Here is a 15,419-nt window from a genome sequence, read left to right on the forward strand (position 1 = left end):
CTCCCCCGATTGCTCAGTTTGGCCGGGTAGCCAGCTTTAGGAAGAGTCCTGGTGGTTCCAAACTTCCATTTACAAATGATGGAGGCCACTGTGCTCATTGGGACCTTCAATGCTGCAGAACTGTTTCTGTACCCTTCCCCAGATCTGTGCCTCGATACAATCCTGTCTCTGAGGTCTACAGACAATTCCTTGGACTATGTTCTGAAGTGCGCATCCACTGGACACTGTACTATCCTATAATCTGACGGAACAAGACGTCATATCAGAGACTATTTAGCAAAGAAGGGCCACTTCTATTCAAATGACTGGGAGAATTGGAACTCCCAACCAAGGTGCTCTAGTTCTCAGCGGATGAAGAATGGAAGTCCCGCCTTTCAGGTACAAGAGCCAATCAACTTTTAGATACAGACAATGCCCGTCAATCAACTTGAGAATGCGTAAGTGAATTAGCTATACAAGCCTGGAAAATTGCGTTTTTAGTGTAATATGAGATAAAGCACAATTTATGATATCAGTTTTGTCAGATTTTACATCTGATTTAAAATATGTTCGTTGATCGTAATCTTGACCAACCGTTTTTGAGATTTCGGTCTTTCCCCATTCAACTAGATTGGAGCTGCACTCTCATGACTGGAAATAGTCTCCCGGGGGCATTCCAAAGATGGCCGACAGTGGACTGACTTGCTAGAAAAATTTTGGTCATATTCAAAACATGAAATTAAAAAAAAAAATGCAGAAGAACCATGAGTCAGGTGGCTCTTTTCACCATTAATGGAATATTCTGGGATCTATAGAAGTTAAACACAATCGACAGCATAATGATGATTACAACACAATTCATTTAGCACCTTTTCTTTAAAAAATAAAAAATTTAGGTTACAGTGAGTTACTTACAATTAAAGCTAATGTGGCCAATTTCTGGAGGGTTTGAAGGCAAAAATATGATAAAATCACTTACATTCATTCTTCTGTTAAAACGTATGTATTATTTGAGCTGCCAAGTTGTTTAAATAGATTTTACGTTCGTTTAAGGGTTTTAAGGATTAGGGCCTTGCATCGTCATGGCAACAAAGTTGTAAAATTCAATTTAACTTTAAACAGAATAAGTTAAAGGAATAGTTCACCCCAAAATCTTTTACTCACCCTCATGCCATCCCAGATGTGTATGACTTTCTTTCTTCTGCAGAACACAAACACATATTTTAAGAAGAATGCCTCAGCTATGTTGGGCACAACAATGCATGTGAATTGTGGCAAGCATTTTAAAGCTCCAAAAAGCACACAAAATCAGCATAATACAATCCATAAGACTCCAGTAGTTAAATCCATGTCTTCAGAAGCAATATGGAGTAAGAAACAGATCAATCTTTATATCCTTTTTTTACTATAAATTCTCCTCCCTGCCCAGCAGGTGGTGATATGCACGAAGAATGTGAAACATAAAAAAAAAGAAAAAGAAGAAGGTTGAAATTAATAGTAAAAAAGGAGTTTGATATTAATCCGTTACTCACCCTCACCTATCAAATCTCTTCGGAAGAGAAGGATTTAACCACTGGTCATATGGATTACTTTTATGCTGCCTTTATATGCTTTGGACCATCAAAGTTCTTGCCACCGTTCACCTGTGCAGAGCTGAAATATTCTACTTAAATATTCTACTTCCCCAGATCTGTGCCTCGATACAATCCTGTCTCTGAGGTCTACAGACAATTCCTTGGACTATGTTCTGAAGTGCGCATCCACTGGACACTGTACTATCCTATAATCTGACGGAACAAGACGTCATATCAGAGACTATTTAGCAAAGAAGGGCCACTTCTATTCAAATGACTGGGAGAATTGGAACTCCCAACCAAGGTGCTCTAGTTCTCAGCGGATGAAGAATGGAAGTCCCGCCTTTCAGGTAAAAGAGCCAATCAACTTTTAGATACAGACAATGCCCGTCAATCAACTTGAGAATGCGTAAGTGAATTAGCTATACAAGCCTGGAAAATTGCGTTTTTAGTGTAATATGAGGTAAAGCACAATTTATGATATCAGTTCTGTCAGATTTTACATCTGATTTAAAATATGTTCATTGATCGTAATCTTGACCAAATCTCTTCGGAAGAGAAGGATTTAACCACTGGTCATATGGATTACTTTTATGCTGCCTTTATATGCTTTGGACCATCAAAGTTCTTGCCACCGTTCACTTGTGCAGAGCTGAAACATTCTACTTAAATATTCTACTTCCCCAGATCTGTGCCTCGATACAATCCTGTCTCTGAGGTCTACAGACAATTCCTTAAATCTTCGATTGTGTTCAGCAGAAAGACATACACAATCTGGGATGGCATGAGGATGAGTAAAAGAAGAAAGAATTTAAATTTTTTGGGTGAACAATCCCTTTAACTTGGGGTCACCAGTAACCATGAGTTCAATATTGACATTCAATTGTTTATGAGAAGAAAACAGGCTTTGGGCTCATCACAAGGTCTCATTTACATGAACAATTTCTATCATCCATATGAGTGTTTGCTTTTAAAGGATTTCATCGACATCATTATGCATTTCCTCGCGTGCCCTGCTCAAAGGTAAATAAGCGTGTAGAGGGTGGTTCCAGCGCCGCGCGCGCTGTGTGTCTACTTTCACACTCCCACCGTGAAAACCAATGACGTCACCTGCCTAGCGCAACCCTCCCCCCTCCTCGAGCGATCTCCGGTCAAACGCATCCGCTGATCGCCGACACATTTCGTATATTACCTGTCCCATCTCCTTATAACGCAGACTGACTATATATATATATATATATATATATATATATATATATATATATATATATATATATATATATATATATATATATTCCTATAAGGTTGCCCACCGACCACATTTGGTCACAAAGAAAATTACATGTATTGGAATGACCACCGTTAGGCAAACCCATTCCACTTGTTCTTAAAAATGAGGGGCAAAATGTGTACAACTGACGCCTAATTAGATGCGACGCGTTAATTATAGTTTATCCCGACACGCGTAATCACACACAAGCTTAGCCAGAGCTAACGGTGAGACTGACCCACAATACCAACACATGCACAAACCCAAACACACATGAAGACCAAAGGCCATTAAAATGACCCCGGGGAACAAACACGGCAAGGGTTGCCCAGCAGAACCCAGCACCATGGTGGCTAGCTCGTAAGACGTAGATCCCAGCTCAGAGCATTCTTTAACCCACTTGCAGCTCCCCCAGACCGCCAGAGACGCGCAGTCTGCGGTCAGCCGAGAGAATATGGGTCGCGTCCAAGATTTACAACTGAGCAGCAGCAAGTCACATCAGACAAACATTGCTACTGTCTCTTAATTAATTACCTTTACATTCTTACTCTATGTTTATGGTTACCGCAAGCACATGAGCCCGAATGTGAACATTGAACATGCCGAGCGTGCGTGACCGGTGAACATTCGCCCTTTCATAACAATAGATCACAATGGAGTGTCATTCTTACCAGTGTAGTCTGCGCCAGCAAGAGCGCGAGCGCTATCCAGCACGGGAGCTTCATGGTGCTCCAAACGCAGCTCTACGCGGGGCTCGCGCTATCGCCTAGGCTTCCCTCTTTAATATAGCAGGAGTAAACCTTTCGCTCAGTTTTCGGTATCCAACTTCAGGGCAGGCGGCCGTCGGTACATCCGTCTGCCCGTGATCTCGTATGGCACGCGCTAATCCCGCTAAACCACACGATGACCGAGGAGCAGCACGCGAGTACGGCCTCTCGTGATTTCCTCCCCTCTAACTTTAATGGTTATGACCTGATGGATGTGGAAGCAGGGAAGACCATCTCTCTCTCTCTCTCTCTCTCTCTCTCTCTCTCTCTCTCTCTCTCTCTCTCCTCAATTTTCAATTCAAAGTACTTTATTAGCATGATCGTGATCGATGAGAGAGAATTTAATGAATTTAAATCCAACAGATGCATGATGGTCCTCCCCCAGTAACACCTGCATTTGATCTGTTTCTGCTGAACTGGAAAACTGTGGCATGAGGTTTAAGTGTTTGTCAAAGTATTTCTCTCTCACCTCTGAACATTTCTCACAGTGAAGGAGAAAGTCTCTGTCTCGACCTCACCAGTGTCACAGTGAGCACAGACTCGTTCTTCCTTTAGAAGCCATGTTTTTCTGTGTCTGCCTTTTTCTATGTCGAAACTGTGATCACCGAGTCAGTATTTGGTGAGGATCTGTCACTGTTTTGGATCACTTACAGTGTGCAGATATTCTGATAAATTATACTTTGTTTATGGTCCGATTACATTCCAATTTACTTTGGTTTTTACTTTCATTTCCCAATGGTCCAGTTATAAATGTTTGCTTTCGTTTATGCTTTGGTTTATTCTGATATAAATGACAATGTCTTGTCATTATCTATTTTGTGTATTAATGGCGTGTGAAAGAAAAGGACGGGCATTCGTGAGGTTGTGGATGCCCCCTACAGCTCATAAACATCAGCGTTTTCCTTGTCTCTCCCTTGTCGTAAAGATCTATTCACGAACACCTCCATCAGAGCTTGTTGACACCCAGCAAATCATTTAGTTGTAGACACGTTTTGCCCCCCCCCCCAATGTCTCTGAAATCATTACATGCTAATGTTTTAAGTCATGGTATATTTTAAACAAGACATCTAGGCTTTTTCTTTTTAAATAGATCCAGGGGCGGATCTATAAAAATATTTATGGGATGGCGAGAGGGGGCAGGAATTTTTGAGGGGTGGCAACATATGGCAGACTTATATACTTAATTTTATCACGTTTATCACAGTTTGATGAGAAATAGTATGTACACACTACAAAAGGGCACAGACTGCCATTTACAAACTCAGACAGACAAACTTAATCTCATGCAATCAATGTCTTGCATTTGAGGTTTCATGTGAAACAGTTCATATTAGGAATAAGTGACCATACAATGTGATCTCACTTAATAGGATATAGAAGTATGATTGAAGTAAGGGCATTATCACCGGAAAGGCATTCAGTCTCTTGCCGCTCTGGCGTCATCTCATGCTTCATTCAGTGCAGTCGGACATTGGAGATTCGCGCTCGTAAATTGTCAAATTGGCCATAACTTTTAATTCTTTGCTGCCAACTGGGGTGGCAGCAGGGGTGGGAAGGTATTATTTTAGGGTGGCATTTGCCACCCCATTGATCTTTTGTGGGATCAGCTAGACTGTAAGATGTGTGAGAAGTGCCCAACAAGACAATCACATCTATGGAAGTGTGGGGTGAAATGTCACCAGAGTATCTGGACAAACTGACCGCTAGAATGCCAAGGAACTGCAAATCTGTCATTGCTGCACATGGAGGATTTTTTGACGAGTAATCTTTGAAGTAGTTTAAGAAGTTCTGAAATGTTTTAAAACTTTGTAATAGTAATTTTTCAAGTTATTAATATATATTGTGATCAGTTGAATGCCACTTTGGTGAACAAAAGTAACATTATTCCAAACTTTTGGCTGCCAGTGTGTGTGTGTGTGTGTGTGTGTGTGTGTGTGTGTGTGTGTGTGTATATATGCATAGTGAGGATGTCTTAAAAAAATAATGGCATAAATAGTTTAATTTATCAATTAAAATCATACAAAGTCCAGTAAACATAAAAAAATAAATAAATCAATATTTGGTGTGATCACCTTTGCCTTCAAAACAGCACCAATTCTCCTAGATACATCTGGAGACAGTTTTTCTTGGTTGCTGTCAGATATGATGTTCTAAGCTTCTTGGAGAATTCACCACAATTCTTCTACAGGTGAAACTCGAAAAATTAGAATATCGTGCAAAAGTTCATTAATTTCAGTAATTCAGCTTAAAGGTGAAACTAATATATTATATAGACTCATTACAAGCAAAGTAAGATATTTCAAGCCTTTATTTGATATAATTTTGATGATTATGGCTTACAGCTTATGAAAACCCCAAATTCAGAATCTCAGAAAATTAGAATATTACATGAAATCAATAAAAAAGGATTTTAAATACAGAAATGTCGGCCCTCTGAAAAGTATAATCATGCATATGTACTCAGTACTTGGTTTGGGCCCCTTTTGCATTAATTACTGCCTCAATGCGGCGTGGCATGGATGCTATCAGCCTGTGGCACTGCTGAGGTGTTATGGAAGACCAAGATGCTTCAATAGCGGCCTTCAGCTCTTCTGCATTGTTTGGTTTCATGTCTCTCATCTTTCTCTTGGCAATGCCCCATAGATTCTCTATGGGGTTCAGGTCAGGCGAGTTTGCTGGCCAATCAAGCCAATGCAAACAATCCACTCCTTGTGAAGCTCCCCCACACATTTGAATGGCCTTTTCCTGACAATCCTCTCCAGGCTACAGTCATCCCTGCTGCTTGTGCACCTTTTTCTTCCACACTTTTCCCTTCCACTTAACTTTCTATTAATGTGCTTTGATACAGCACTTTGAGAACATCCAACTTCTTTTGCAATTACCTTTTGAGGCTTTCCCTCCTTGTGGAGGGTGTCAATGATGGTTTTCTGCACAACTGTCAGGTCAGCAGTCTTCCCCATGATTTTGAATTCAACTGAACCAGACTGAGAGACCATTTAAAGGCTCAGGAACCCTTTGCAGGTGTTTTGGATTAATTAGCTGATTAGAGTGTGACACTTTGAGACTACAATACTGAACCTTTTCACAATATTCTAATTTTCTGAGATTCTGAATTTGGGGTTTTCATAAGCTGTAAGCCATAATCATCAAAATTATATCAAATAAAGGCTTGAAATATCTTACTTTGCTTGTAATGAGTCTATATAATATATTAGTTTCACCTTTTAAGTTGAATTACTGAAATTAATGAACTTTTGCACGATATTCTAATTTTTCGACTTTCACCTGTATTTGTTTGCACAGTACTGTATATGTGTATATATTATATTACTTTATCAAATTTCTATCACAATTAATATCATCATATTGAAATAGGCCCTATATACACACACATATTATACTCAATAGTGACTTGAACAAATATTCAGCCCAGAACCATTATTTCACACAAATGATTTGCACAACATAAGATTAGTAATTCAACTGATTATTTATTTATTTGTGAATCACTGAACTCTGTAACAGTGCAGCCAAAAAAAAAAAAAAAAGCATTTAATAATAATAAATAAATTGAAATGTCAAGAATGAATAAGTATTCATCCCCTTTAATACTTTGTTAAAAGGTACTGTAAGCGATTTTTTCATGGAAAGGTATGCAAAAATGTTCCTTCTCCCTGAAAGATGTTAATGTAATAAGTGTCATGAGATATCTCACTAGTCTCTGTGACACCACTAGACTCTGGCACTTTCTGCCTGTCAATCATTTTGTGCATTCTCATTTGACCTTTTTCACACTCCAGGTTTTGGAACACAGAAGTAAACGTTTGCAGGGTAAACTTCAACAGCGGTGAATGGGACACCACAGCAAATATTATTTTAACTTACCCCTTTGCTCCAAGATCAAAAGAAAAAACACTATTATGTTTGTATGACTTTCCAGAAGAGGAAAAAAATAGAGAGTGGTGGATTAAGACAGTCAAATGGGAGAAGATGCCAAATTTACTGTCACTGTCTCAGCAGTTGTAATAGTTTTTTAAATCTAATTCCAGGGTAATATAACAATAAGCATAATGTTATAAATGTACACTCAATATTTAAAAAATGTGTAATAAAATAAACGGAGAATTACGCTGCTAAATAAGGCAGAAACGCTTCATCAGTCTGTGACAAAAGGTCTATTGTATTTGCCGCAAATTATTGAAGCTTACTGCCATTTTTATGCAATAGTAGTAATCAGTTGAGGGTGCCATTTTGCTACTGTTGTTTTTGACAACTGTTTCTGCTCTGTGTCGGTCTCAATTAAGCTAATTTGTTATCTTTAAAGTGCAGGGTTTTGGAAAGAGGGGGTGTGGCTCAGCTTATGGAAATTCTAGGATGGCTTAAACAGCTTACAGCACATTTAAACTACCTTTTGCAGCCATTACAGTCATCAGTCTTTTTTGGATAAGTCTATATCAACCTTGGCAACGTGATGGAGCAATATTAGCCCATACCTCCTTGCAAAATTGCTTGAGCTGTATTAGGTTAGTTGGGGATCAGTGATGGACCGCAATGAACCAAACTTTTTGGCCGCCAGTGTACATGTCCAAAAGTCTATGAGGATGGGTGATACAACTTAGGACTACATTGTTTAGGATACATCTGATGATCTTAATCAGACATACCTCATTTGTTGGAAATCTGAAAAAAAAAAAAAAAAAAAAAAAAAAAGTGTCTTTGGATATGGAACATTTCAAGGACTTTTCAAAAATGTTGCTCACTATTTGTTGCATTCTCTAAAAACAATTCTTATTAATCTCGCTGAAAGTGGCTTTTGTTTGCAGTTTTAAAAAAATGCAAGTGATGCAAGTCAAAAATTTCAAAGAAAATAAACAGTTAGACCAGCATTTATGTGAATGCAAGAGCTGTTTACAGAATCGGTCAATTATTACTTTCATCAAGACTTTATCCTCAGGCAACGACATTTAGAGATGTTAAATTACCATTACGAAACAATTCCTTCCCGGAAATGGGATTTGGCATTAAGTGGAGTGAATGTACACTTTAATGCATATTACAAATGCAATCCTAAAGAAAATGAAATTCTTCCAACAAAACAGAGTACTTCTCAAAAGATTATTTAGGATTATGACAGAATAGATTTGAAAAAGCATGGACTTACAAAAGAACGGCCTGAAGACAAAATAATAACATTGAAAGGAAAAGTCAAAGACAATGATGAAATTTATAATTGTTTCATTGTTTTGTTTCAAAATAAAGATCACACATTGTTTAGAGACAATCTACAACTGGAGTTACAAAAAATAGTTGCCCAGGCAGAAAGCACACACAGCATCTGTTACCTATACACATTATGGTTACAAGTGTGCCTGCATAAAGACAATCATAGGAAATATACACAAGGCTGTTTAAATATACACCGGATAGTGTTCCAAATCAAAAAACCAATGGCCAATATGTTACAATCACTTACAAGTAGACAAAAGAATGGCAAATCTGTACACACATCTGACCCAGGGCAGTCCAACGCGTCACACACACATACACACAAATGCGCTTGTTGCTATCCGCCCTGGAGTGAGGGAGGGACTATAAAAGATCTTAAAAAAAAAAAAAAAGGATGAGTGGAGGTCAAAAAGGGGTGGCTGGTGAATGGCTAAAAGCAGAGTGCACATCTCTGTTCTTTGTACATCTATGCAGAAATAATCTAAAGGGCTTCAAAAACCAACAAAAAATATCTGATATTACAATTTACAATATATAACAACTCATAACTCAGAAACCACAACCAAAGAGGTGAGAATTTACACTGAAATGCACAAGATTCTTTTTTCCATTTTCTATTTTTTTCTCATACCAAAAAAGGGCAGTAGAAGCAAGTCCACATTTACATTAGCGAAGGTTTACAAATGTACAATTATACAATCAGAAGTATGTATTCACTACTGGGGAAGATTATAGATACAGATTGGACATCAAAAACCAGAAAACCTACAAAGTTGTATATATATATTATATATATGCAAAGGTCTACACCAAGTATGCACTAAATAGTTTATAGAAGCAAGACCAAAAACGTCTCCCATGCTAAATGTCTGCGTTATGTTAGCAATCAAGTGTTAGCAATAATGTGCGTTATGAAAGAAAATGCGAGTTAGAAAGGTGTAGCTGAGCAATAAAAGGTTTGCGCAAGCCTACATGATTGAAAGTGGGATAAATCAAATATTCTTCCATTACATACATACAGGACCAAAAAAAGGACTGTTATTTAGGTAGTAGAGTGATAAAGAATTGCTAAAAGGGATAAATAAAGAAAAAAAAAACAGTCACAACAACTCGAGGGATGCATCGATGACAGGAAGGTTTCAGCCATTTCACACCAACCTCCACCATATGTTGGGTGTGAACAAATGTGCTCACACACACAGATGTCCTAGGGTGTAATGGAAGGGGTTTACATGATGCCATTAGGGGGAGCACAGAGTGGGCCAAGATCAACACCGTTCTTCATGTAGTACTTCTCCAGCTTAGCCAGGATGTGCTTTCCATACGTATACTTCCTCAGCGTTGCGATATGGGGCCGGATCTACACAGCAATAAACATTTGTCACATAAGGCCTGTACTTGCACACAATTCTTCCCCAAGTGTTAATATGTCAGCATGGAAAGAAAATGTTATACACAAGAAAAATGAAAAGAAATTAAAAGAGAAAGAAAAAAGAATGAGAATATAAAAATAGAAGCTGAGCTGCACCTTGTGCATTACAATCTTGCGCTGGGTAGGCTCGGCTACATCGATCATTTTCTGCACAACGTAGTTAGCGTACTGGTCCTTCATCATGGTGTATAAGGCACTGTGGGGCCCGTCCGCTATACTGCACACCTCATCAATAAGCATCGCTCTTTCCGCACGCAAAGAGTGGGTCACACACTTTTCCACCACGTTACTGAGGAGAGAACAAATATGCCTGAAATAAAACATTTTCTGTGTTCCTGTGGTTACATGCATGCATCGAGTGCTTTGTGTGCATTTATGTTTATGCACACTAGACCGGTGTCGATACAATCATACAAATCACAATTATTTATTTTTTCATTTGTGTGGGCATTCATATTTCCTGAAGTTCAATTAAATTAGTTCATTTCAAAATTAAAGGGATAATTTACCTAAAAATTACTTTATTTTATCACCCTCATGTTCAAATTATGATATTGTCATGTGTATCGTATCATGAGGTAGTTGCCGATACTGATCCCTAATGCACACCTGGCAAACTTATGTTGGCTTAGCCCCAAAACATTTCCTCTGATTTCAGAGACGATCTTGCTCTTGTCCTCTGCGCGGCCGTGCTCCAACACATGCTGAATTACATAATTCCCATACTGATCCTATATGGAAAAGGGAAAAATAAGGGTTTAGATTAGAAGATTGAATAAGACCAGGGGCGTAGGAACCATTATAACTGAGGGTGACATGTCCCGCTCTCTTTTAAAAATAACTAAATTTGAGTTATAAATAATTACAGAAATAATTGAGAAATAATTACATTTTATACACTTTTTTTGAAAAAAGTGCAGCCGTTCACCCAAAACGAAACCTTTAAGACCCAGCAGAAGATTCAGCCAGCAGGTTGCTTTGGCAGTAGGGCTGCAACTAACTATTATTTTTATATTCGACTAATCTGATGATTATTCGACTATTCGGGCAGTTATTGCAACGATTCATCATTATCTCTTAACTGACTATTCAGCTTGTGTCCTGACTTAAAAGGTTGAATTAAACCTGCTTACTAATAATAAAGAGGACAAAATCATCTATTAAAAATACCTCTAAATAACATTCACTGAATTAAAGAAAAAAAAAAAACTACTTGGATTTTTATTTTAATTCAAAATTTCACAGCAAAAAATAATATTAAGTGTTTGTGTCTTGTTTTCCATTTAACATTGTCTAAATATCCTTCAAACAAGATACATTTACTTGAGAAGCAACATATAAGATATTTAGACTTGCTTTAAAGAATTATTCTTAAATATAATTGTATTTTTCACTTGTTCATACTTCTACCAGTGCAGTAAAGAACAAAATATATTCCTATTCAAGATATTTGCTCTAAAAGCAAGTCTAAATATCTTATATGTTGCTTCTCAGGTAAATGTATCTTGTTTTAAGGATTTTTCAATTTTAAATATTTAAATATAAAAATTAATTAAATATTCTCTGATAACAATTTTGTCTTCTGCAGTATAGCTGCTTAAGTAAATGTACATAAGGAGTTTTAGATATTTATATTGGAAAAACAAACATATTCAATTTTATTTGCATTGTATGGGCTAAGGCTACACCCTCTCAACTTTTGTTCACTTGATTTCACTCCATCTTTAGCTCACAAAAAAAACAAACACTTTCTTCTTTAGAGCTCGTATCGCTGATTTTCTTCACCATTAGATGCACACCGTGACACTCAAATTATAATTCACGATGTCGCATCTCATCATATCAGCCGGGAGAAATTTGAAACTCTCTCATGCTGTTTTTCACGCGACTCATGTAAGCGGTCTGACCATACAGACAAATGCCAGTTTTGGAGTTTGTGCTTATTTATACAGCCCGCTTCCTTATTATTTGAACTTTAATAAAGGATGCATTAAATGCAGTATATAACGGCACAGTGTTTCATTTTTAGACACTCTGACAAACAAGTTTTGCTCAAGCATAACACCAGGTACGGCTCCACGTTATTTCACGATGACACTGCTTCTGTATTTACTGATTTTGCATGTTTGTATTATAAAACTCTGTGATCTCCATCACCTTAATCTGTTTGGAAAGTTTGGAGTGCGTCTGGACTGTGATCTGTTCTTTCATCCTCTCCTCAATCAAGTGCGAGCTGAAGTCCTGCTCTCCTGTGTCATCATTTGTGTTTCTAAATATCTCATGTTGTGTTAAATGAAATCAAACGACTATTCGACAATGAAAATTTTTGTCGACAATTTTTTATTGTTGATGTCGTCTATAATGTCGACTAAAGGTTTCAGCCCTATTTGGCAGTGGGTGAAACTAACTCAAAGCGGTAATCTCATTGGATAGGTTTCACATGTTACAGTCCATGTTTTAATTCAGCAAATCAGTTAGGAGGAACACAGACAATGTGATTAATATTAATGAGCCCAACAGCCTGCAAGGCAATCAACCGGAGACAAGACGTAGGCAAAAAGAGAAGTCATCTTTGACTATATTAAGTTAATGTTTTTAAACAGATGATAACATTTCGGTAACTTTCAGTGAGTTTTAAATCTCTGACCGGTCTTATTCACTGAAACACTCTATCCAATAATGTCTCATGTACAACCACCCGCCAAAAAACTGAAGGGGACAAACATTCAGGATTTCTTTCATAGAGTCGTTTGTGACAATAATCTAATGTCATAGTATACATCTAAACAATGATATTGTTCTTTGACTTTTCCAAGTTTTTTGTTTGGCTATTATATTGAATTTAATTTAACGGTAATGGTGATATTTGCAGCATATCCATTTAAAAAAGAAAAGAAAGAAAAGTCAACAGCGGACAGAGAGGTGACAAGCTTCTGAAATTCTTCAGGTAAGATCATATGACTTAGACATTAAGGATTTTTTTATGCATTGTGCTTGATTGACACTTTGGTTCTTGCTGACTGGACCAATGTTTGACAGCAATCATTAAATTATATGATTATTATTTTGTTTAATATGACAAACTTTATTCATACATGGTTTCTACATTTTATTTAAGTTCTATCATCATAAAAATGCTGATGTTTCTTTTCTTTTTTATATTCTCCCAAATTTAGAAAGCCCAATTTCCAATGCACTCCAAGACCTCGTGGTGGCATAGCGACTCTGCCATAGAGTGCCTCAATCTGGGCGGCGGCGGCAGATGAATCGTAGTTGTCTCCACTTCTGAGACCGTCAATCCGAGCATCTTATTTCGTGGCTAGTTGAGCACGTTACCGTAGAGACATAGTTTGTGTGGAGGCCTCACGCTATTTTCCGCAGCATCCACACACAACTCACCACGCGCCCCAGCAAGAACCACACATTATAGTGACCATGAGAAGGTTACCCCATGTGACTACTCTCCCTAGCAAATGGGCCAATTTAGCTGCTTAGGAGACCTGGCTGAAGTCACTCAGCATGCCCTGGATTCGAACTTGTGACTCCAGCGGTGGTAGTCAGTGTCAATACTTGAACTACCCAGGCCCAATGCTGATGTTTCTTTAAAGTTCAGTTGATATGCTTTCTTTCAAAATGATTACATTCTTAAAAACATTCTAGCTCCCCCCAAATTCTTTAAAAATGTCATATTGTGAAGAGAGGCTGATGAGATTTAGGTTGCCAACCCAGTTATCATATCATTCCTACAACCCTGAATAGGACTGGTCCTGGGTCTGTGAAAAAAGGAGGTGCCTCATAAATTACCTGGACCAGCTGCTCAGTGTGTTGATGTATTTCTTCCAGTATCGGTAGAGTCTGCTCAAGCAGGCAGTGCTCCAGAATACGCTGGATCACCCGGCAACCATATGGGTGTGTGGACAGAGCAAACACCTGCGCAACACACACACACACAGTTATTACTTAATCTCTTGTGCGTGTATGTGTAAGTACATTTCAAATTAGGTAGCTCCAGGCACATGCAGCCGATAATGCAGTTTTCTCTCAACATAGGCAGGAAATAAAATACATGTACATAGGTCTTTCTATCCCCAGTATCCACTTTGTAAGAATGTGGGGCCCATGAACTATGCATTTACTGTTGCAGCCGTTTTGGCCAGTGCGGTCCACTGAAGAGGAGACACTGAATTTGACAAGACTGCAGTTGTATTTGACAGGAAATTGAGATGAAAGGAACTTAAAGTTAAACTAATTACAAACTGATTTCAAGGCTTTGATTCTTTAGAAGTACACAGCAGTTGACAAAAAGTGAATGTCTACTCCAGCATAAGCAAATCAAAAAGGAGTTCACATGGTATATGGATAGGAATCCTTTCTTAAAGCCCTTCAATTCAAACAGTGTTTCAAGATGTTGAATAGGTAAGCTGCCATGGAAACCCACCTGTCCTTTGAAGGCATCGATGATGAACTGCAGAGCATGAGGCTGAACACACTCTATACACTTCTGCACCACATGGTTGCCATTTTGATCCTTAACACACTTCAACACGTGTCCATCGAGCTCCCGCACCATCTCATTCTGCATAAGACAGACAAAAACATTTGATGTAAATATTACACTTGTGTAATTTCAATTGGATGCCTACACAACCAGCAGTGTACATGCGCAAACAGTATTTTGTAAACTTACAATGACTTGTTGGTCTGAGGGGATGAACTCCAGAGCTTTCTGGATCACTCTGCAGCCATACATCTGCAGGGCCAGGGACAAAACATGGCCCCTGATGCGCTCGGCCAGTGCCAACTTTTGATCGAGACTGCCAAACTTAACAGAAAACAAATGCCATTTAGTAGACATTTTTTCTCACTGAAAGAAGGGATCTGGGTTTGGGTGGAAGTCCCATTAGCCCCTGCTGGAAGACACCATCACTACCAGCACGTTTGGCATCTTTCTCCATTAATGGCCCATTCAAAAGTAGCAGTATATTCTGAACATGTTTTTTTATTGATTTTTTTTTTAACAGCTGCAACAACTGCAAATATATAATGTAGATGTTTTGCCAGTAAATGAAGTTTAGGGAGGTCTCTCAAAAGCATAAAATACACAATTTTAAACATATTTTGCCCTGTCTGCTTTTTTGACACTCAATATGGATATGAACCAAAAAAAACTA

At 38.2% G+C, this 15,419-nt stretch overlaps 2 protein-coding genes and 1 non-coding gene across 4 annotated transcripts in view; all 3 read right to left on the reverse strand.

The window, feature by feature from the left end:
* LOC127619735 (syndecan-3-like) overlaps positions 1-3,767 on the reverse strand; it is a 60,074-nt gene extending 56,307 nt beyond the window's left edge. The window contains exon 1 of the mRNA XM_052092704.1: positions 3,495-3,767. Coding sequence (XP_051948664.1) covers positions 3,495-3,548 — 54 coding nt within the window. The 5' untranslated portion in view covers positions 3,549-3,767. The remainder of the gene's footprint in view (positions 1-3,494) is intronic.
* Positions 3,768-8,808: 5,041 nt separating this feature from the next.
* The window catches only part of LOC127619726 (pumilio homolog 1-like), a 40,830-nt gene continuing 34,219 nt past the window's right edge, over positions 8,809-15,419 (reverse strand). For both annotated transcript variants that reach the window (XM_052092683.1, XM_052092684.1), the window contains 6 exons: positions 14,936-15,070; positions 14,687-14,824; positions 14,053-14,178; positions 10,858-10,979; positions 10,345-10,537; positions 8,809-10,176 (listed from right to left, as the gene is read on the reverse strand). In XM_052092683.1, the coding sequence (XP_051948643.1) occupies positions 10,045-10,176; positions 10,345-10,537; positions 10,858-10,979; positions 14,053-14,178; positions 14,687-14,824; positions 14,936-15,070 (846 nt within the window). In that variant the 3' untranslated portion in view covers positions 8,809-10,044. The remainder of the gene's footprint in view (positions 10,177-10,344; positions 10,538-10,857; positions 10,980-14,052; positions 14,179-14,686; positions 14,825-14,935; positions 15,071-15,419) is intronic.
* LOC127620463 (small nucleolar RNA SNORA5) lies at positions 14,313-14,448 on the reverse strand. Its single transcript, XR_007967736.1, has one exon. It is a non-coding gene; the product is annotated as a small nucleolar RNA SNORA5 (small nucleolar RNA).

The sequence above is a fragment of the Xyrauchen texanus genome, chromosome 26 (genome assembly GCF_025860055.1).
Source record: "Xyrauchen texanus isolate HMW12.3.18 chromosome 26, RBS_HiC_50CHRs, whole genome shotgun sequence".
Taxonomy (NCBI): domain Eukaryota; kingdom Metazoa; phylum Chordata; class Actinopteri; order Cypriniformes; family Catostomidae; genus Xyrauchen; species Xyrauchen texanus.